This window comes from Solea solea, chromosome 17, assembly GCF_958295425.1.
Source record: "Solea solea chromosome 17, fSolSol10.1, whole genome shotgun sequence".
Taxonomy (NCBI): Eukaryota; Metazoa; Chordata; class Actinopteri; order Pleuronectiformes; family Soleidae; genus Solea; species Solea solea.
The window spans coordinates 22,169,992-22,191,238 of record NC_081150.1 but is presented as its reverse complement, the minus strand read 5'-3'; the positions used below and the strand labels follow the sequence as shown (position 1 = coordinate 22,191,238).

Below are 21,247 nucleotides of genomic sequence, written 5' to 3'. Positions count from 1 at the left end.
CAGTGACAGTAATGAATGGTTACATGGAGTAACTCCGTGAACTCTGTCTGCTTATTTTGTGCGTAATGTGTGTAGATGATGACGCATGACACTTATAGATTGTTGAAATAATCTGTAAATTCAGCCCCCATGGATCAGTCATGTCTAAACATACATGTTACACCAGAAAAAAACATGCACAGGATCAACTATCAATGCACAGCCAGTTTTTTAAGCATCAATATTAATATAAGAGCAGTCGCTGTGACCCTGACATTTAGTTCCTTTGTGTTTATCACTAATTCCAAAAAAACCCGACCAAAATAATCTATTTTTACAGATTTATACATCATAAATTGACAAGTTGATCGTGCACTTTCCTTCTTTTTCTTTTATTTCCCTCTTTCTTTGCTGCCACAGTTGTCCTTTTTCTTCAGGACAAAGGCGTTTTAGAGTCATCTGTATATTCATTTGTGGGTGGGCGTGGTGTGTTCCTCATTCATCTCCGCTCAGTTTCACCTTTGATGGGATGTATAAAGAAAAGGTGCGCAGGACTTGGCGTACGCACAGTTTTATAAATCTGAGATTTTCTTTGCGTACGTACTTTATAAATGTTGTGCGTACGCCGTCTTCTAGTATGAAAGCTGCACACTCTTTTATACATGAGGCTCCTGGTCCTGACAGTCTGGATGCTGCTCTGTGGACCTGCAGGACTTCACTCTGTCACTGATCATCTGAGGTTAAACTTCACATGTTCTGTTCCAGCTACTGGAGGAGAACATCATCTGCTTTGTGAAGAACGAGCTGAAGAAGATCCACAAGGTTCTGGATACAGATCACACAGAAGTCTCAGAGAATCAGAGGGAGGATGAGGAGCAGAGGAGTAGCAGAGAGGCCTTTCTGAAGATCACAGAGGACTTCTTAAGGAGGATGAAGCAGGAGAAGCTAGCTGACAGTAAGAGGACTTTTAATGTGAAAGGAAGAACATCTTATTTTCTCAATGATCCACTCACTGATTTATTTTCTTGTGTTCTGTCAGAAATCAGAGCTCCAGCTTGTCGACGTGAACTCAAATCAAACCTGAAGAAGAAGTTCCAGTGTTTGTTTGAGGGTGTGGCTAAAGCAGGAAACTCCACCCTTCTGAATGAGATCTTCACAGAGCTCTACATCACAGAGGGAGGGACTGGAGAGGTCAATGAAGAACATGAGGTCAGACAGATTGAAAGAGCTTCCTGGAAACCAGACAGACCAGAAACATCCATCAGACAAGAAGACATCTTTAAAGCCTCAGCTGGAAGAGACGGACCAATCAGAAGAGTGATGACAAAGGGCGTGGCTGGCATTGGAAAAACAGTGTTAACACAGAAGTTCACTCTGGACTGGGCTGAAGACAAAAGCAACCAGGACGTACAGTTCATGTTTCCCTTCACCTTCAGAGAGCTGAATGTGCTGAAAGAGAAGAAGTTCAGTTTGGTGGAACTCATCCATCACTTCTTCACTGAAACCAAAGAAGCAGGAATCTGCAGGTTTGAAGACTTTAAAGTGGTCTTCATCTTTGATGGTCTGGACGAGTGTCGACTTCCTCTGGACTTCCACAACAGTGAGATCCTGACTGACGTCACAGTGTCCACCTCAGTGGACGTGCTGCTGACAAACCTCATCAGGGGGAAACTGCTTCACTCTGCTCGCCTCTGGATAACCACACGACCTGCAGCAGCCAATCAGATCCCTCCTGACTGTGTGGACATGGTGACAGAGGTCAGAGGGTTCACGGACCCACAGAAGGAGGACTACTTCAGGAAGAGGTTCAGAGATGAGGAGAAGGCCAGGAGGATCATCTCCCACATCCAGACATCACGAAGCCTCCACATCATGTGCCACATCCCAGTCTTCTGCTGGATCACTGCAACAGTTCTGGAGAACATGTTGAAAACCAGAGATGGAGGAGAACTGCCCAAGACCCTGACTGAGATGTACATCCACTTCCTGGTGGTTCAGTCCAAAATGAAGAAGGTCAAATATGATGGAGGAGCTGAGACAGATCCACACTGGAGTCCAAAGAACAGGAAGATGATTAAGTCTCTGGGGAAACTGGCTTTTCAGCAGCTGCAGAAAGGAAACCTGATCTTCTATGAATCAGACCTGACAGAGTGTGGCATCGATATCACAGCAGCTTCAGTTTACTCAGGAGTCTTCACTCAGATCTTTAAAGAGGAGAGAGGCCTGTACCAGGACAATGTCTTCTGCTTTGTCCATCTGAGTGTTCAGGAGTTTCTGGCTGCTCTTCATGTTCATCTGACCTTCATCACCTCTGGAACAAATCTGTTGTCAGAACCAACAACGAGCCAGTGGTCCAGACCATTTAGAAAAAAACCTAAACTGAATCATCTGCACCAGAGTGCTGTGGACGAGGCCTTACTGAGTCCAAATGGACACCTGGACTTGTCCCTCCGCTTCCTCCTGGGTCTTTCACTGGAGACCAATCAGAAGCTCTTAAGAGGTCTACTGAAACAAACAGGAAGTGGTTCACAGACCAATCAGGAAACAGTTGAGTACATCAAGAAGAAGATCAGTGAGAATCTGTCAGCAGAGAGAAGCATCAACCTGTTCCACTGTCTGAATGAACTGAACCATCGTTCTCTTGTGGAGGAGATCCAAGAGTCCCTCACATCAGGACGCCTGTCCACAAAGACACTGTCTCCTGCTCAGTGGTCAGCTCTGGTCTTCATCTTACTGTCATCAGGAAAAGATCTGGAAGAGTTTGACCTGAAGAAATACTCTGCTTCAGAGGAGGCTCTTCTGAAGCTGCTGCTGGTGGTCAAAGCCTCCAACAAAGCTCTGTACGTGGATCAGTATATAAATATTAATAAGACATATTCTAAAGAGCACAAGACAAACATGTTTAACCTTTTGTTCATCACTGTTTTCTACCTCAGACTGAGTGGCTGTAACCTCTCAGAGAGAAGCTGTGAAGCTCTGTCCTCAGTCCTCAGCTCTGTGTCCTCTCATCTGAGACACATGGACCTGAGTAACAATGACCTGCAGGATCCAGAAGTGAAGCTGCTGTGTGATGGACTGAAGAGTCCTCACTGTTCTCTGGAGACTCTCAGGTCAGAACTCTGACTCAGACTCTTTGCTTCTTTAGGTTCTAGTTGATAAAGATGTTTTTTCTGAATCACTGAGTTCATCATATCTTCTTAACTCCAGTCTGTCAGGTTGTCTGGTCTCAGAGGAAGGATGTTCTTCTCTGACCTCAGCTCTGAACTCAAACCCCTCCCATCTGAGAGAACTGGACCTGAGAAACAATGACCTGCAGGATCCAGGAGTGAAGCTGCTGTGTGATGGACTGAAGAGTCCTCACTGTTCTCTGGAGACTCTCAGGTTGGTGCTCAGCTGATTTATATGGACAATTCTACTCTGATTATTATTTTTTTTTATATAATGTATTTTTTATTGACATTCAGAAACAGACATTCACATCCAGCAAAACATACATGCATACATCTCACATCTGTTGTCTGCTCTAAATGCCTAGACAAAAAAAAAACAATGAAAAAAGGAAAAACACACAGTAGCAACTATGTACAGGTTAGGGAGTGATCCTTTTCGTATAGTACAGTCATTAGTTTGTAAAAATAAAATCAGGTCTATGGCATGTGACATATTTGACCCAGTTCCCCCAGTATGAAGCAAATTTCTCCAATTGATGGTTAACAAATGCAGTTATCCTCTCCATTTTATAGATGTCCATTGTAATGTCCATCCATAAATTTAAAGTTGGGCTCTCCAGTGACAACCATTTCCTGGTTATACCCTTTTTGCAGGCCACCAGAAAGATATTTAGTAGATGTTTATCCCCTTTCAGCCATTCCTCAGGTATGTGTCCAAAAAACATAGCCTTACTCTCGAGGGGTATTTCGCAGGTAAAGATCTCCTGTAGACCATTATGTATCCCTCTCCAGTAGCCCTTAATGACAGGACAGTCCCAGAAAACATGGTAGTGGTCAGCATTTTGATTTCCACAGTTCCTCCAGCAGACAGGGGAATTATCATCATAGTGAGACTTCTGAGAAGGTGTAATAAAGTACCTAATCAAGCTTTTCCATCCAAATTCCCTCCACTTCTGTGAGCTGGTACATCTCCATTGATACCTCCAAATTGTTGTCCATTCTTCCTCAGATATATTTATCCCTCCTTCCTTCTCCCATTTTATTTTAATATATGAAGTAGAGTGAGATTTCACATTAGACAGACCCTTATATAAGCATGACACAGTTTTATTAATAGCTTTTGTAAATAATTGAATTAGACATGTGTTTATCTTTGTTAGATTTTTCATCTTTGTATTGACGTAATGCCGTAACTGCAGGTATCTATAAAAGTCTTGTTTTTCTAAAACATGTGTCCTTTTAAGCGTTTCAAAACTGAGTAACTTTCCATCTTTCATTACTCTACATAAGGCTGTTATACCGTTAGCTATCCAGTCCTTAAATCTAGAATCCAATTTATTAGGTCTAAAATCCGAATCATAAGCACACCATTTAAGAGCCAAAATATCATTTTCAAGTTTATGTTCTTTTATAATAATTTTCCATACTTTAAGGGTCCATGCCACCCATGGATTATCAATGTTATTTATGTGGGTTTGCAAGTTATTATCAGCTCAAATTGCCTGTATGGGGATGGAGGGCATTTTTTCCTCAATGCTTTTCCATTGAGCTGTATATGACGGGTTGCACCAGCATACCACTGCTCTCATCTGCACTGCAAAATAATAATATCTAAAATAAGGCAAGCCCCATCCTCCCTTTTGTTTAACCAGCTGTTAGGTTTTGAGGCGAACTGCTATATACCTGGATAGCAGTTTGTCCCACTCGTTAAATTGGTTTTGGTTAATCTCTATTGGCAATGTTTGAAATAAATATAAAATTCTTGGCAATATAATCATTTTAATAGAGTCAGTTCTTGAACTAAGGCTAAAGAAGGGAATTAAGTTCCATCTTGCTATATCATCCTTTATTTTTTTATGTATGGGTGAATAGTTATATTCCGATAATTTTGTAAGATCTTTTGGTAGGTTGATGCCTAAGTATTTAAAGGACTCTGTTTGCCATGTCAAGGGTTAGCTACTTTTGATTTCTCTTGGTGGGCAGTAGTTATATGAGAGTATTTGGGTTTTACTCATGTTGATTTTGTACCCAGATAATTGGCCATATTGTTCAAATACTTGCATCAATTTAGGCAGAGAGTGAGTTGGTTGCGCAAGGTATATCAAAATATCGTCTGCATAATAGGCCAATTTATATTCCGTCCCTTTAATAATGATTCCCTTAATATCTTCTCTTTGTCTGATTTACTGAGCTAGTGGTTCCAAATATAATGCGAAGAGCAGTGGTGACCATGCACAGCCCTGTCTGGTGCCCCTTTCTAGGGTAAAACTATTTGACAAATATCCATTGACCTTGACCCTGGCGGTAGGTTTGTCATATAGTGCCTGTATGGTTTTAATAATTGTATCGTGGAAGCCAATTCTATGCAACACTCTGTAGAGAAAAATCCAGTTAACCGAATCAAAGGCCTTTTCAGCATCTACGCTCATCACAATCGCTTCAGTTGATTTCTTTGTATATGATCCATAATATGTAGTGTCTTTGATATATTGTCTTGTGTTTGGCGTTGGTGTATGAAACCTGTCTGATCATTATGTATCAGTGTCGGCAGGAATTCTTCTAATCGTTTGGCCATAACAGAAGTAAATCATTTATAGTCCACATTAAGAACAGAGATTGGCCTAAAAGAGCCACACTCCACTTTATCCTTGCCTTCTTTTGGTATGGCTGAAATGATTGCCTCCTTCCAGCTGGGTGGCGTTTGTGCATTTTTTAAAGCCCAATTCAGAGTAGGAAGTAAAACAGGTATTAGTTCTTTTTTAAATTCCTTGTACCACTCTGCCGTGTAGCCATCAGATCCTGGTGATTTGCTTAATTTAAGTCTACCAATTGCAACTTTTAATTCTTCTTCAGTTATATCCGCAGTCATCATTTTATTTAGATTTTCATCGAGAGTGGGTAAATCTAGGGAATTCAGGAAGCTGTCAATTTGGGCCACACTCCCACCTGGGACTTCAGAATATAAGGTTTTGTAAAACACTTCAAAAGCTTCCTGAATTTCATTTAGTTTATTTTTTATCGCTTTTGTCCTTGGATCCCTAATTTTATGAATTGTATTTTCGGCTATCCTTTTTTTCAATTTCCATGCCAATACTTTCATAGATTTGGAGCCACTTTCGTATTCTTTCTGTTTCAGAAACATTCCATTTTCCTCGATTTCTTGTGTGGCCAAATTATTAATTTCATTCCTGGTGTGTCTAATTTCTCTCAATGTATTCTGTGCCAAATCTAATTTATGTTTTCCTTCTAGTACCTTAGATTGTTTTTTAAATCCTCTAACTTTTTTTTCCTATTTTTTTTCTTAAATGACGATATTGCTATAATTTTCCCTCTCAGAACAGCCTTCAGAGTATCCCATAACATGGGAGGTGAAACCTCTCCAGTATCATTGAATTCTAAGAAGAGACACATTTCTGATTTAATTTGTGCCTTAAAAGACAGATCATTCAACGGACTGGAATTCAATTTCCATGTATTATTTTTTGATCGCAGGCCAAAATCAGCGGATAAGTATACTGGTGCATGGTCACTTAGATCTATTGTCCCGATTCCACAAGTATGTATTTTATCTTTATCCTTCCCAAATGTTATGAAATAATCTATTCTTGTATAGAGAGAGTGAGGAGCAGAGTAGTAAGTGTAATCCCTTCTGTTAGGGAAAAAATCTCGCCATATATCAATCAAGGCCACCTCCTCAAATAGTGTGTTTACTTTCTTATAGAAGGACTTCCTATCCTGGGTTTTTCCACAAGATGAGTCCAACTTTGGCTGCAGATGTATATTTAGATCCCCTCCACAGATCAAGAGGCCTTCTGTTTCAGTTACCATGATATTGGTTATTTTTTGGAAGAAACTAATGTCACTCCCTGGGGGTGCATAGACATTCAGTAAGGTAATTGGATTCCCATCTATCTTACCCCTTACTTAAAATAAATGTGCCCTCTTTATCACCCATTTCGAATACTTTTTCAAAATGTAGCTTGTTTGAAATGAGAATAGCAACTCCTCTTCTATGCCCTGATTTGTATGAAGAAAAAAACAGATTTGTAAAAGCCCCTTTTCTTTAGCTTTATATGCTCCTTGTCTGTCAAATGGGTCTCTTGTAAATAAACCACATGGGCTTGTTCTGTTCTCACTTTAGATAGGATTTTACTACGTTTAACTGGATTCAACAGCCCATTGACATTAAACGAAATGAATTTGAATTTGTCACTAGCCATACTTATTTACTTGTAAGTGTACCAACAAACTTAACAAGATGAAAATTGAAAGATCTGCTCCCTGAACAAATAACAACACCAAACATAAGCAAGAAATAGAAAAAAGGACAAACAGAAAGAGTGATCCCAAGGCTGGGGTCTCTAAGAAAAGACCCTGGCCTGAGCTAGATAAAATATCTAGCTGTGAGGGAAAGCCTCTCCCACCTGTGGGCTGAGGGCCCCCACCATGGCGCTCTAAAAAAGAAAAGAAAAGGTCTCTGTTCATTCCACAGAAAATGTGTCCTTATACAGCAACCCTCGCCTGTATGTGGGTCAATGACATATAAGGTTTTTTAACAGGTAAATTTAAAAATATAACTATGAATTTCTATTGCAATTGGTCAAAGCTTTACAATGTCATGTGTACATGCATACATGTTAAAATCTTGAATTACGATATTTTGGTGGTTTTTCACATAAATTAATTGGTCGTTACCCTCCAAAATGTCATGTGGTGCGACCATCAATCATCTTAAAAATGTATTTATTTAATCAACATATTTACCCTTTTTTCACAAGTTCTTAGTAAAATGATGTGTCTAGAAACTAATTATTTGGATTTCTGTTGAATTGTCATACATACTGATATAATCCTCATTCCTCTAAAGTCACGGTCACCGTTTTGCATGTAGTTTGCGTGCTAATTTTTCCTGTAAAATGCATAAAAATAATGAAAATGTAAACAAAATCCCACTAACTTCATCTTACCCCATCAGTGAATAAGTTTCTGCCACAGAAAGAAGGTATCACTTTTTTTATTTTGCTACAGTTATTGCTATTAATGGTCGCGCCACATGATGGGTGGTCGCACCAAATGATGAAACCAGCTTAAATCTCTTACAAATCAATAGAATAAGAGACAATCATTTGTTTAAAACAGATTTTATTAATTTAAATATTGAAGACAAACATCTCTTTTCAACACTTTTCATTTCATTTTGGTTAACACATTAACTTTCATTGCCATTCTTTTACAAACACTGTGTTGAAGTGAACGGTACATTCATGTATATTTTTGTAAACATTTCACAAATCAGTAAGGAACAAGATGAACTCAGACACATCAAACTTGAAGACATCTAAATATTCATACCATCATCCTCATTCTTATATGAATGTTGGAGATATGGTTTAGGTATTTCCTTAACCCCAGGAACTTTTAAACTTGTTCCAGTCTTGGCTTCTCAATTTAGAACAGCGAGAAGTTGTTGGCTCAGGTTCAGAGATGACTGCTATGACATCTTTCTTATAGTAGAATATGGCATCTGGAGCTTTTATTCACATGAATAAGTTCTTACTCCCTGACTGTAAAACCTTCCAGCAGGCAAAACTGTAACTCTTTTTATCTATTTATTGTTATAGTTGGTATCAAAGCACTGTTGTCATCAAAGTGCATCATCAAAGCTCTTTTGTTATATGTTAACCTTTGTATGTGTCTTTGTTAAACTACTGATCAACAGGATCTGTACGCATAGCATTGACCCTGATATCTTCTCCCACAACCTCAAGAACCTGGCCTACATATGGAAGTTCATCGTATGTTACAATCACAAAACATAAACCCTGATCACTTTCCCCCTTCTGTGACTGTGAGGTTGAGGCCTCCTCCATGTTGGATGTGGTGTTCCGCATGTCAACTTTTACAGGCTGGTAACATGAGCATATTTTCATTTTGGCACGTTTGCAAAAGCACGATACCTCCCTACATAAGGAATCTTTCCCTGCTGCTTTCTTCTCTGGTAGCTGAAACAAATTTAGTATTGTGTCAAGCTACAGTGTATACAGTTTGGCTTTTTTCAGATACAGCAGACTGACATTTCAATTAAAATGTGTATTATATTTTAAATCCCCTCCACACAATATAACTTCATGTAATTCAAGTTGCTTTTCAATACAAAGTTTTTTTTAGCTTTTACATAAACCTTACTGTTCTCCTTGCAAGGTACCCAGGGTCAGAGTTCACGCTGCCTGTGGTGCACGGTCTTCACTGCTTGAGAGCGGCATCTAATGAAATGGATTTTTTTTTTAAACTTTAGAAAGACATAATGGCAACATGACATGTTACAAATATTTGTTCTTTATTTTTTTGTGCCAATGTTATCAATAAGGATTTAACATAAAGCATTGCTTCTGAATTGTATGAAAAATTAAGAAAAAGCACAATTTTATCTTTTAAATATTATAACAATTTACTACCTTTTAAGTATATAAACCATCAAAATGATATTAAAACACAAAACTTCCTTTAAAATAAGTCTACAACTCATTGAAAGCTAGCTGCAATGGTCGCACCACAAGATATTTGGTCGCACCACAAGATATTTGGTCGCACCACATGATATTTGGTCGCACCACATGATATTTTCATATTCAATCAACATTTACAGGCATAGCATTGGACACCTAAACAAAAGTTGGTATCAAATTATGAATTTGTAAAAATAAATCAATATTTATTGTGTTTTTGAGATCATACCACATGACATCCATATTTGGAAACTATCTACCAGCCATTTTAAAAGCAGTTATTTTAAAAGATGAGAGAGAGTTACAAACCTGCTAACTGATTCTGTGGGTCCTCTGCAAAGTTGTTTGTGATGTAACTTCCTGTCTTGGGGTGGCTTTGAAAATGAAAGTTCCAAAATGGTGGTTTCTTCATGGTCGCACCACATGATATTTCATAAAATGGACATACTCGGACAAAGTTTACTTAATAAACGTAAATAAGAGGGAAATGTCATTACAAGATCACTGTAATTTCACATGAGGTTACAAAACACTTTAGAATTTATGCCACATAGGGCAGAAAATACATTTGAATAGATTAAGATTCATTTTAAATAAATGTCCAAAACTGGATTCATGACTGGACGGTCACACCACAAGATATTTTTACACTTTCCGTAGCAATACAAATGAAATGCCTAATGATTTTTGAATATATTTTTCTCGAATATATTTTTAACAAGAAAAAATGCAGTTGGACAGTATAATTAGCCGTCATGTCATTGACCCATAAATATTCTCATCATGTGGTGAATATAGCACGTTCTGTTTAGCTTTCCAACTCTTCAAAAATCAGTCAAAGCTTATACTTCTTCTGGAGAGGATGGGGACTGCCTTCTGAAAGCTTGCAGTTTCTCCTTGATACCCTTCTCTCGCTCCTCACCTGTCCCTGATTATTTTTTTAATTACATATGTGAATAGATTTTCTTGAACTCCTCCTCAGAATGAGTGGCTGTAAACTCTCAGAGAGAAGCTGTGAAGCTCTGTCCTCAGTGCTCAGCTCTGTGTCCTCTTGTCTGAGACACGTGGACCTGAGTAACAACGACCTGCAGGATCCAGGAGTGAAGCTGCTGTGTGATGGACTAAAGAGTCCTCACTGTTCTCTGGAGACTCTCAGGTCAGAACTCTGACTCAGACTCTTTCCTTCTTTAGGTTCTTGTTGATGCAGATGTTTTTTTCTGAATCACTGAGTTCATCATATCTTCTTAACTCCAGTCTGTCAGGTTGTCTGGTCTCAGAGGAAGGATGTTCTTCTCTGACCTCAGCTCTGAACTCCAACCCCTCCCATCTGAGAGAACTGGACCTGAGCTACAATCATCCAGGAGACTCAGGAGAGAAGCTGCTGTCTGCTGGACTGAAGAGTCCTCACTGGAGACTGGACACTCTCAGGTATTCTCCTCTTCCTCCTCCTCCTTCCTCTTCATGTTCATCAGCAGTATTCAAACTTGTCAGCAGGTTCAGGTTGAAGATGTCCTGTTATTATGTTTTCCTCTGTCAGTGAGTATAACCAAACATTAGTGACACTTTTTAAACACCTCGTGAGAACGAGTGAATGTCACGTAGTTCAGCCTGAGAAACGACCAGAACCATGAACTGGACAGATCATCTGCACAGAGTAGCAGCATCAGGTGAGAAGTCCTGGTACTGGGTACAGAACAGTCCTGGTCCACTTCAAACAGTCTACGGTCAAACTAAAGTAAAGATGTCTTTATTCTGTGGTGTTTGTAGTGAGTTGTGTACGAGATGTTCGTCATCTAACAGCTACAATCAAGTTGTTCTTCATTCTTCATTCAACGGTGAAAACACACAAGTTTTGGAAGCAGCAGTAACAGCGACGAGCCTCCGCAGCAGCAGCTGCATAAGTAGCCATGTGTTTCCTCTGTGACGCGCAGCTGAAAAAACCACGAAAGCACTGGAAACTAGGTCTCGATTCAAGCAAGCGATCAAACAACCGTAATTCAAATACAAAGTTTATGCTTTTTAGACCCACAATACTGCGATTTGAAACACTGTAAAAAATACAAATGAAATCCCTCTATTTTATCTATTTTCTTTGTTTACTTGGTTTGTGCTGGGCCAACTTGTTGCTGGTTTACTCGTGGTGGGTTTCAAATGTATAAACAGAAGTTGTCTTCTGTGTTGTCCACGTGGTGGCGCTGCTGAGTAAATGCGTAGCCTCCTGAAACTGTGGTCTCTGGCAGACACCGGCCGTTTCTCAATATCCATACTTGTGCGTACTTGTGCGTACTTGCTAGAAAATCCACGGCATGTGGAAGTTATATGGCAGTTTTTTGTGATTTTTGTCGCCATGGTTACTTGAAACGCTTAGTAATAGTCATATAACACAAGTCCCGGTCGAGCCGCACGTTTTGATATAACGTGTGGGGGTTTTCTCAAAACTGTGGGAGGAGTTAGACGTCAAAGTTTTGGGTGGAAGAATACAGAGAGACTGACAAGCCCCTCCCAAAGTCCCCTCTGCTCCTTACACACGCGCACACACACGCACACACACGCCTGTCTCTATCTCTCCAAAATCAGCAGAGAAAGCAGAGAAAACAGCATGTTTTAAAGTTGTCATATTTCAAGAACGGTTGATGATAGAGATACAATTTTTGGTTTGTGAGCGTCAGGAGGCTTTCGGCAACTCCCACATTTAAATTTGTGACAAACGGACGTTTTATATACTGAAAAAAATGCTAGAAAATCTATATAAGGTTAGTTTTGCTTTTCTGAGGCAGAATTGTTCGGAGATTCGGCAAGAACACATTCTCCCGAGCTGCTGCAGAGCTTGGTTCTGACGCCTGACTTGTGACTAAATCAAATCCCTTTGTTCGGTACAAGTCCTGTGTCAGTGGGGTCTTTTCCTGCATCATCAACTCATCACCTATCGTTCATAAGAAGAAGGAAGCCTGACAAAAACGACATTACATTTCGGCGGAGCATAGCAGCAGATAATAGAAATATAAATCTGAAATAAATATTTTTCTTTGTCCCGGAACAAAATTTTAACATCATTTGAGGCGAGAAATTAGTCGTTTAGAAATCAAACATGTGGTTTGTGTATGAAGATATGACATATTTATAGTTTGGCAGCGACGTTTGTCGGAGGCGATAAGCTCCGCCTCTGCGGATGCTCGGCGCTCACTGTGCCCGGCACAGAGCAGCGTGACCTCGGCCTGTCCTGATGAAATGATCCGCTGGCTCAGACGTCGCTGTCATTAGATGCTCGGTGTGATCCATAGATTTGTTGTTGACGTGTTATTTTGTTTTTAATGGAAACGTTTTGACCTGACAGTTTAAAAGTTTGTATATTGTTAATGTTTTTTTTATTTTAACTTTGAATGTTAGATTTATATTAAAGTCGCACGGTCATTGTATCTGTATTTAAATATAATATGTAAATATAAGATATGTAGAGTAGTATATATTTGTACAAGTCATATATATATATATACTACTCTACAATGCTGTAATATATCTATTTTCCACATTGTATAATTTGTATTGTATATTTTAATAGAAATAAATTAATAAATGAAGTTAAATATTTAAAATGTAAAAATAATAACTACATATATATGCATTTATTAAAAGTATTTCATATGTTCATTCATCAACACCGTAGGTGGCGCTAATGAGGCTGCAGCACTGCAGCACTACAGCAGAACTACAGCAGAACAATACATACATACTTGCATACTTGAGTATTGAGAAACAACCACATACTTGTGTACTCCCGTACTTGGCAAGTATATACTCCCAGCGTACTTCTCAAGTATATACTTCCCAAGTAAGCAAGTACATACTTGCTTACTTGAGTATTGAGAAACAGCCACCGTCTTCTCTTTGAAACACACCTGTCCTTGTAGTTCATCATTGTGTCCACCAGAGTGCGTCATTAAGACAACAGTTTGGACTCATGTTGGACAGAAACTCATTCAGACTGTTTCTTCCTCCAGGATGGACCATGCTGGAGAGCAGAGGTTAAAACCTGGTGTCAGGAAGTGTAAGTATGGATTTACAGGAAATAACAACATATCAGCTGATCATCAATAAACTGCAGCTGTGTCTCGTTGTCTTCATCAGATTCATGTGAACTGGAACTGGACACAAACACAATGAGCAGAAACCTCAAACTGTCTGACGACAACAGGAAAGTGACCGGTGTGAGAGAATATCAGTCGTATCCTGATCATCCAGACAGATTTGAGTCCTGGCCTCAGCTGCTGTGTAGACCTGGTCTGACTGGTCGCTGTTACTGGGAGGTCGAGTGGAGAGGAAGAGTTAATATATCACTGAGTTACAGAGGAATCAAGAGGGAAGGCATCGGTTCTGACTGTTGGTTTGGACGTAATGATCAGTCCTGGAGTCTGTTCTGCTCTGATGATCATGGTTACTTTGTCCTTCACTGTGGGACAAAAACACCCATCATGTCCTCTGTCTCTCACAGAGTATCAGTGTATGTGGACTGTCCTGCTGGGACTCTGTCCTTCTACAGCGTCTCCTCTGACTCACTGATCCACCTCCACACCTTCAGGACCACATTCACTGAACCGGTTTATCCTGGGTTCCTGGTCTGGCCTGGTTCCTCAGTGTCTCTGTGTCCTCTGTAGGACATGAAGAGACAGCAGCTTCAGTGGTGGACGAGGTCAAAGCTCAAATAATATAAAATAAAATTCAAGGTTTTCAATCAAATAGAAAACAAAGTAAATAAAGATGGTAAGAGTTTGACTCTTGTTCTGAAGAACATCATCTTCTCATGGAGCCTTTCTGTCCCAGCATGCACTGCTTCTCCTCCTCCTCCTCTTCATGCTGCCTGACAACAGCGCCCCCTGCTGCATGTGAGCAGAACAACACTCAGAGTTACGCACACACACACACACACATGGAAAATGAAACACACATGAGCAGATTATGCCATGAATGAGGAAGTGTGGTTTCTGCTGTGATGCAGGTGAAACTGAGTGTGCGTGACCTCAGGATGACCTCTGTCCTCCTGCTGCTCTGTGAACGACAGTGAAGAACGTGTCCACAGTGACAGGAAACTCATGACACTCAGAGGGTTTTTGCACTTTCCAAACATCATCAGTGTCTGTGGTTTCTGTTTCTGTGGCTTAATGAAGAATGACATTTTCAACATCAATAAAAACCACATCATATCACTTTAATCTACTTTGTTGTGTTGATGACGAGGTACTGACACCTAATACAATCTATGTCAGATTAAGTCTACGCTCTTTTAGGTCATAGATTAACAGCTCCATCCACTCACTCTCCCACACCAAAGCCCATAGAGAAAACCAGTGATTTTAGCTGCGGGGACACAGGAGCTGCTGGTCCTCTGCTGCCTCGTGTGGTCACTTTGTGTCACTGACGTCAATCTGAACAAAGGATTTCAAACACTGAAGTGACAAAATAAGACATTTGAACTTAGTGATGGAGGCAGCAGTGTGTGTGTGTGTGTGTGTGTGTGTGTGTGTGTGAGTGTGTGTGTGTGTGTGTGTGTGTGTGTGTGCGTGCGTGTGTGTGTGTGTGTGTGTGTGTGTGTGTGTGTGCGTGTGTGTGTGTGTCTATGTATGTGTGTGTGCGTGTGTGTGTGTCTATGTATGTGTGTGTGTGCGTGTGTGTGTGTGGTGGAAGAAAGTATTTTAAAAAACAAAAAGCGCAGCATCCAAGACAAGAATGTTTTTTTTTTGCATGAAATAACTCAAAAAAAGTTACTTGAGAAAGTTTCTGTATGTTGTTATTAACCGTTTAGGTCGGTATAATACATGATGTATTTGTTTGTGTTTCCATAGCAACAGTACCAAAATTACCAGCTCCAAGTTTGTCCGACAGTGAGATAAAGACGTGAAAATGTTCTGGAGATATCGTAGACTAAAACTGACGTAGTTTTTATCAGGTTTTCACACAGGAAACTGAAGTTTGTAAACCACACACTCTCCCACACACACTCACAAATCGCATTGCGATTTTAATTAATCGCAATGCGATTAATTAAAAAAATTAACGCGTTAATTTTTTTTGATAACGGTTAATCGCGGCCCACTGGATGAAGCTAAGTTAACTACAGCGGTAGCAGCACTGTCCACTGAAAATGTTACCTTAGCAATTGGCTTAATTAATAGGAGAAAAGTTAGCACTAAGAGTTCAGAGTTCTGAATCTGATGTGTCTAATGACTGCAGTTTTTCATTCATTTAACTGTCATTAGGCCCTGTTCTGTTTGTCGTTTGTTGTCTACTCCCTCTTCAGTTTTAAGACCACATTGTTGTGGCATTTTATGTGCTGTGTCAAGTGGGTCTACAATGCACTTTTTTATTTGAAAGAAGAAATCAAAGATAAAAGACATTTTTTCTTTGTGTTTATTTGATTCTAACTATATTTTTTATATAGAGATTAATCGCGAGTTAACTATGGAAAAAAGGTGAATTGTGAAACCCTTAGATATACACAATGTTCAGGTTTTTGTGACTTATAAAGACCAAGTAGGGATAGAGTCAGAATTTGCAACTTTGCTTCTGTTATATACGTCTGAAATATCTACATAATAATCATACATGTATATGCTCACTAATCAGGTAACCTGGTAAGAAATATCACATGTTCATACAACAAAAGTGAGCAAATGTGGTCAGTCTACTTATCATTGTGTTGGATTTATGAAGCAGTAAATGTTCAAGTGAAAAACAATCATGGGAACACTTGCTGCCTTTCTTGCTTTTAATGAAAAGGCAAACAAGGCCCAGAATGGGCTATGAGCAACAGGGTCATTCCTACAATTGGTGCCATTTCAGTCCCCATGACATTATATGGTATATTTTGTTTAAAATTATGCTAATATTCATTTAGAAAATCACATTTTAAATAGTAAGATCATTTCTACCATAAAACATAGCAATATATAAAAAGGATGAATTAATTAAAAATAATTTATCAGATTTTATTGCAAACAGGCCAAAGTGATGTGTCCCCATTCATGTTTGCTCAACTACACTTACAATTATAAGTAATAAAAATAAAAATATATATTTTTTTTTTCATTATTGTTGTATGATCTTATTTGTCAATTTTCTGAATAAATGTTATTTTTTTATATGAATTCATTTTTAATGCTTTAACATTTCAAAATGATTTATGTCCCGGTTTTGACGTCCCCCCCGTTACTCTGATGGATAACCCTTTAAATACACCCACTGACTATTCCTCAAGTCACATGATCCTCAGGAAGTAGCAGAGATATTTGGAGGGAACTTTTCAACAAGAAGCAGAGTAAGTATCATTCTTCAATCTACTGTTTTTTAGCCTTTTAGAATGGCTCACTGACTCGGCAAAGCTTAACACGTCCATTCTGTTACTCCATTTTATTGTTGTAATTTATATATTTTTTGCAAATATTAAACTATGGTTAATAAATATGTTATAAATCCTCCTCTGTGGACACCTCGTGCTAGCATGTTGTTCATCCCATTAGCAGCTATGGCTAACTTTAGCCAAAAATGTCCCCCCTGTTACTGTCCACCCCGTTACCATTTTGCACAGTAACAGGGTGGACTCATAATAACAGGGTGGACCTAAGAAGGCTAATGAATAATTATTTCCAGCATTTGTTTGTATTTTTTCTTTTTTATATCATTTTTTTATACATTTGTTGTTGTTGTTGTTTTTTACCAAAATGTCTGATTAAACAACATGCATCTTTTTGTCAGTGAATGGCACCGCTGTCTGCTGCAGAAAAGCATGGCGTGATGCAGACCCTGAAAAACGGGCTCAATACCTAAATAAAGAGAAAGAGAGGTGGAGAAGTGACAGAGAGGAAGGAAGAAAAAGGAAAGTGTCAGACCTCAGTGAAAGAGAGAAGAGAGCACAGAGAAAGAAATCCACAACAACTTTGCAGCTAACGCCTCCTTCAACACCTGAAAGTCCCCCACATAACGAACATACCCCCAAACCAGGGCCCTCAAGGTTAGACGAAAGTTGATAGTTTAATGATAAGAGAAGTAAAATCTAAAGTTGTCTTATCTGATGGTTTTGCCCTGACTATGTGTGTGGCCATACAATTTATTTTAATGTGACTATATGACCGTCTATCCTTGTATTGTTGTATACAGAACATGTATCCACTAGTCATTGTAAATTGTAACAACATTCTTGTGTTTTAGGCAATATGTTGTTGGGCAGAGGAATGCCAGACAGGGCAGAAGGAGGCTACAGAATGAAATCGAACAACCAAAGAGAGAAAAGAACAAGACAAGAGAAAAGTAATGTAATGTCCACCCTGTTACATGTTGTCCATCCTGTTACTGCTGTGTCCACCCTGTTACCCCTGTATTTTTATGATAATAAATTCAAATGGAATAATATTTTTGCTTGTATTTGTGGTTACTAATGTGGTGAATGAATTGAAAAACTCAAATTGTCTAAAAATGGCACAGAATTCAATTCATTTCTTTTTTTATTGCAAAAGAAATATGTTGAAACCAAATTTTGCCTTAAATTAGAACATGTTTTTTTCAAGATAATGCTTATACATGGATATTTTTTTTAAATATTTTCACTGAGCAAATGAGGGACATTTTTGTTCTTAGAAAATGTAAATATCACATGACTGTGCATTCAAGACACTTATTAATAAAGATGAGAATGTCCCATAACAGGGTGGACATTTGGCCCATGTTGTATGTCAAGAATTTGGTCAAAAGTATAATAATTCAATATCCTGAGCTGGACCAATAGCATTTTCTTGTAGTTTAATAATTCCTCGTTCAGATGAAATAATAAATTCTTGCATGGTTACATTTTTTTTTAAAGAAAGTCACAATGCTGAAATGGCACCGACTTCTTGTTCATGTGCAAGTGAGAGAGCGTTAATATCCACATGGTTGTTTTGTGTTTGTTTATTTTGCTACATTTGATTTGAGCACAAAATGACAGGAAACCAAGTGTCAGCTCTTATCTCTGCATCAACTGGAGTCAAACATTAACAGAACAGACGTTAACACAGAACAACAATGCTGCCATCTTCAGTCAAATGAATGGATTTCTCACATGTGTCACGGGGTTCTGCTGCAACTCTTCAATAGACCCAAAGATGATGGCATAGTCGACTGATGTTGTGTTTCCCTTTTTATTTTTCCAACCCAAGATGCATACTGTGAAATATATTTACAGGTGAAAATCAAAAAAAATATGAAAATTGTCCCAAAATGATATTTCCAAGAAAAAACCTGTACAAGTCTCAATCAAAATAATTGAATTCAGTTGTGAGCAAAAATAGGTGTGTTACCTCCTCTGTAACCCAATATACACTGCTCGAGTGGGAGGTAGAGCGCTCTTTATATAGGTCCTCTGCCCCTCCCATCCAAACATCAATTATCCAAAAATCACAATAAATGAACACAAGCATGATTACTATAACAAACAACCCAGATGAAAATAAAGCCAAAATATGTCCCAAATTAACGGTGCCACAATAATTATTGTCCCCACCTTTAATAAACCAAATGAATAGATAATAGATAGAATAGAATAGAATAGATAGATAAAAAAAACTACAAACAAAAGTGACGACACACTAAGCGTCCCGCCATCGTCGTCATTTAAGTGCGCTGCTGACGTAAACAATGTTTGGGGTGTGTTGACACGCGGGACGTCACAGTGGGTCGGCAGGGTGTTTGGCGGTCGGTTGGAGGGAGAAAGCAAGTTTTTTGGAATAACGAGTGATTTAACAACATATCAAAGTAGTTTGAAGGAATGTGGGAGGAGGAGGAGTTGGATTGAGTGGTAGGATGGATATCGGCCAATGACCTGTAAGCTCCGGTATACGATATCTGTGTACGACTCGTGAAGGGAGAGAGGGGGACAATGAGGGAGAGTGGAGAGGATATAAGGGTATGAACCAACGCAGCCAAGCAAAAGGGAAGAAGAGATTAAGAAGGGACAGTGATGAGCATAATGAGAGTGAAGAAGTGGGGCTTGAGCAAACACAAACGGTGAGACAGGAGAAGTGTATTGCTATACACTGTATTGTTGTCGTACTGCAGTTGGAATGAATTTCATATCAAAAATATATGACTCCTCTCATTCCCTAACTCACAGCCCAGCTGAAATAAACTCCACCTTCGCTTCCTATTATTTTAACCTGTATCAGTCCGAACCTCCTGCAAATACGACTACAATGGATCATTTCCTGGATAACATTGATATACCTACCATAGATCCTCGTATTAAAGAGGAGTTGGAAAAACCTATACAGTTGGAAGAATTAACTTCTTGTCTTAAATTAATACAAAATAATAAAGCTCCAGGGCTGGATGGATTTCCAGTTGACTTCTATGAAAGAGTAGGCTCTCTTCTTTCATCTGGAAAAAAAAGTTTCCGTTCACTAGTAATCGGCATTAGAACATACACCCCTTATTTTAACAACCCAACTGCCGGGTTATGAAATGTTTAACCCATTATGGGTTATTTATATAGGATATGGGTCACGTTTGTGCAACTCATGTGGTGGGTCAAAATCCATCAACCCAACATACATCGGTTAACTCAGCACCTGGGTTGTTTGTGCTTCGAACGTCCTCACGTGGACAGAAGGTTCACACACCAAGCACCAAGCGCTCACGCGAATCAGAACCTGACTCAGCATCGTCGTCGTCGTGAAGCAGATAATAAAAGGTTTGTACACACTACATGTCACACACACATGTATATATACTATAAGTAAGTTCGGTAGCTCTCGCCCGCTCTCCCTCACAGTGCTGCAAGTATTGATGAGGGTAAGTTGTGCTGTAGCAATGCTGCTTCACATTTGCACTTTTTTAGGTTGTCATTGTACAGTTTACGGTTAAAGTCTTAATGTATGCTGTTCTCTGACATGTATAACAGCTAACCATGCTATTTATATGTCATTTATACCGCAGTTTTTTAGGCAGTATTAATGTGGTGTTTTTTGCACTATGTGTGTGTGTGTGTGTGTATATATACATATATACATATATATACATATATAAGTATATACACACACACACATACACACATACATAGGGAGAGAGGGAGGATTGGTTCACTGTTCACCCACAAACAACCTTGTTGTGTTAGCATTGGATTACATTCTGCTTCTTGTCTGCGTTGCTTTTGGCATGGTGATATGTGAATAGTTAATAGTGATTTTATTTGTGCGTTTCTTTCAGATCAATGGACAGCTTTGTCATCAATACTTTGACATAGTGGCAACTGACAGACCTTATAGAAAGATTCCAAGGGAAGACATGTTTTTCCCATCCACAGCATATCAATGTCTGCATTGCTTTTCATAGTGATCATTTGGATAGTCATTGAGTTGACTGCATTCCTTTTTGTATACATTCTTATGAAATATCTCTATATCTCTATCTCTATTTCCTCTTTTTTTCAATAGCGTCCGTGTAAAGTGTCAAAGTGACTCAAATAAATGAATAGGGCACATGCCTTTGTAGGCTTTCAATTTTTTTTAATAATAAATGATGGAATATGCATGTAGCTTCCATGTAACATTTTTGTTTTCTGCTCCTCTGTTG

At 39.0% G+C, this 21,247-nt stretch overlaps 1 protein-coding gene across 1 annotated transcript; it reads left to right on the top strand.

Moving 5' to 3' along the window:
• The first annotated feature begins 1,024 nt into the window (after positions 1-1,024).
• Positions 1,025-14,862, top strand: LOC131444098 (NLR family CARD domain-containing protein 3-like). The gene is made up of 3 exons (XM_058614239.1): positions 1,025-2,811; positions 13,529-13,700; positions 13,781-14,862. The coding sequence occupies exons 1-3, from the start codon at positions 1,300-1,302 to the stop codon at positions 14,305-14,307; spliced, it is 2,211 nt and encodes a 736-aa protein (XP_058470222.1). The 5' UTR covers positions 1,025-1,299; the 3' UTR covers positions 14,308-14,862.
• The last annotated feature ends 6,385 nt before the right edge of the window (positions 14,863-21,247 follow it).

Excerpts from the sequence above, each read along its gene's own strand:
- LOC131444098 (XM_058614239.1), top strand. The coding sequence starts at position 1,300 with ATGACAAAGGGCGTGGCTGGCATTGGAAAAACAGTGTTAACACAGAAG. Across the intron at positions 2,812-13,528 it reads TGGTGGTCAAAGCCTCCAAC|ACCGTCTTCTCTTTGAAACA; the intron begins AAAGCTCTGTAC and ends TGAGAAACAGCC. Across the intron at positions 13,701-13,780 it reads AAAACCTGGTGTCAGGAAGT|ATTCATGTGAACTGGAACTG; the intron begins GTAAGTATGGAT and ends TGTCTTCATCAG.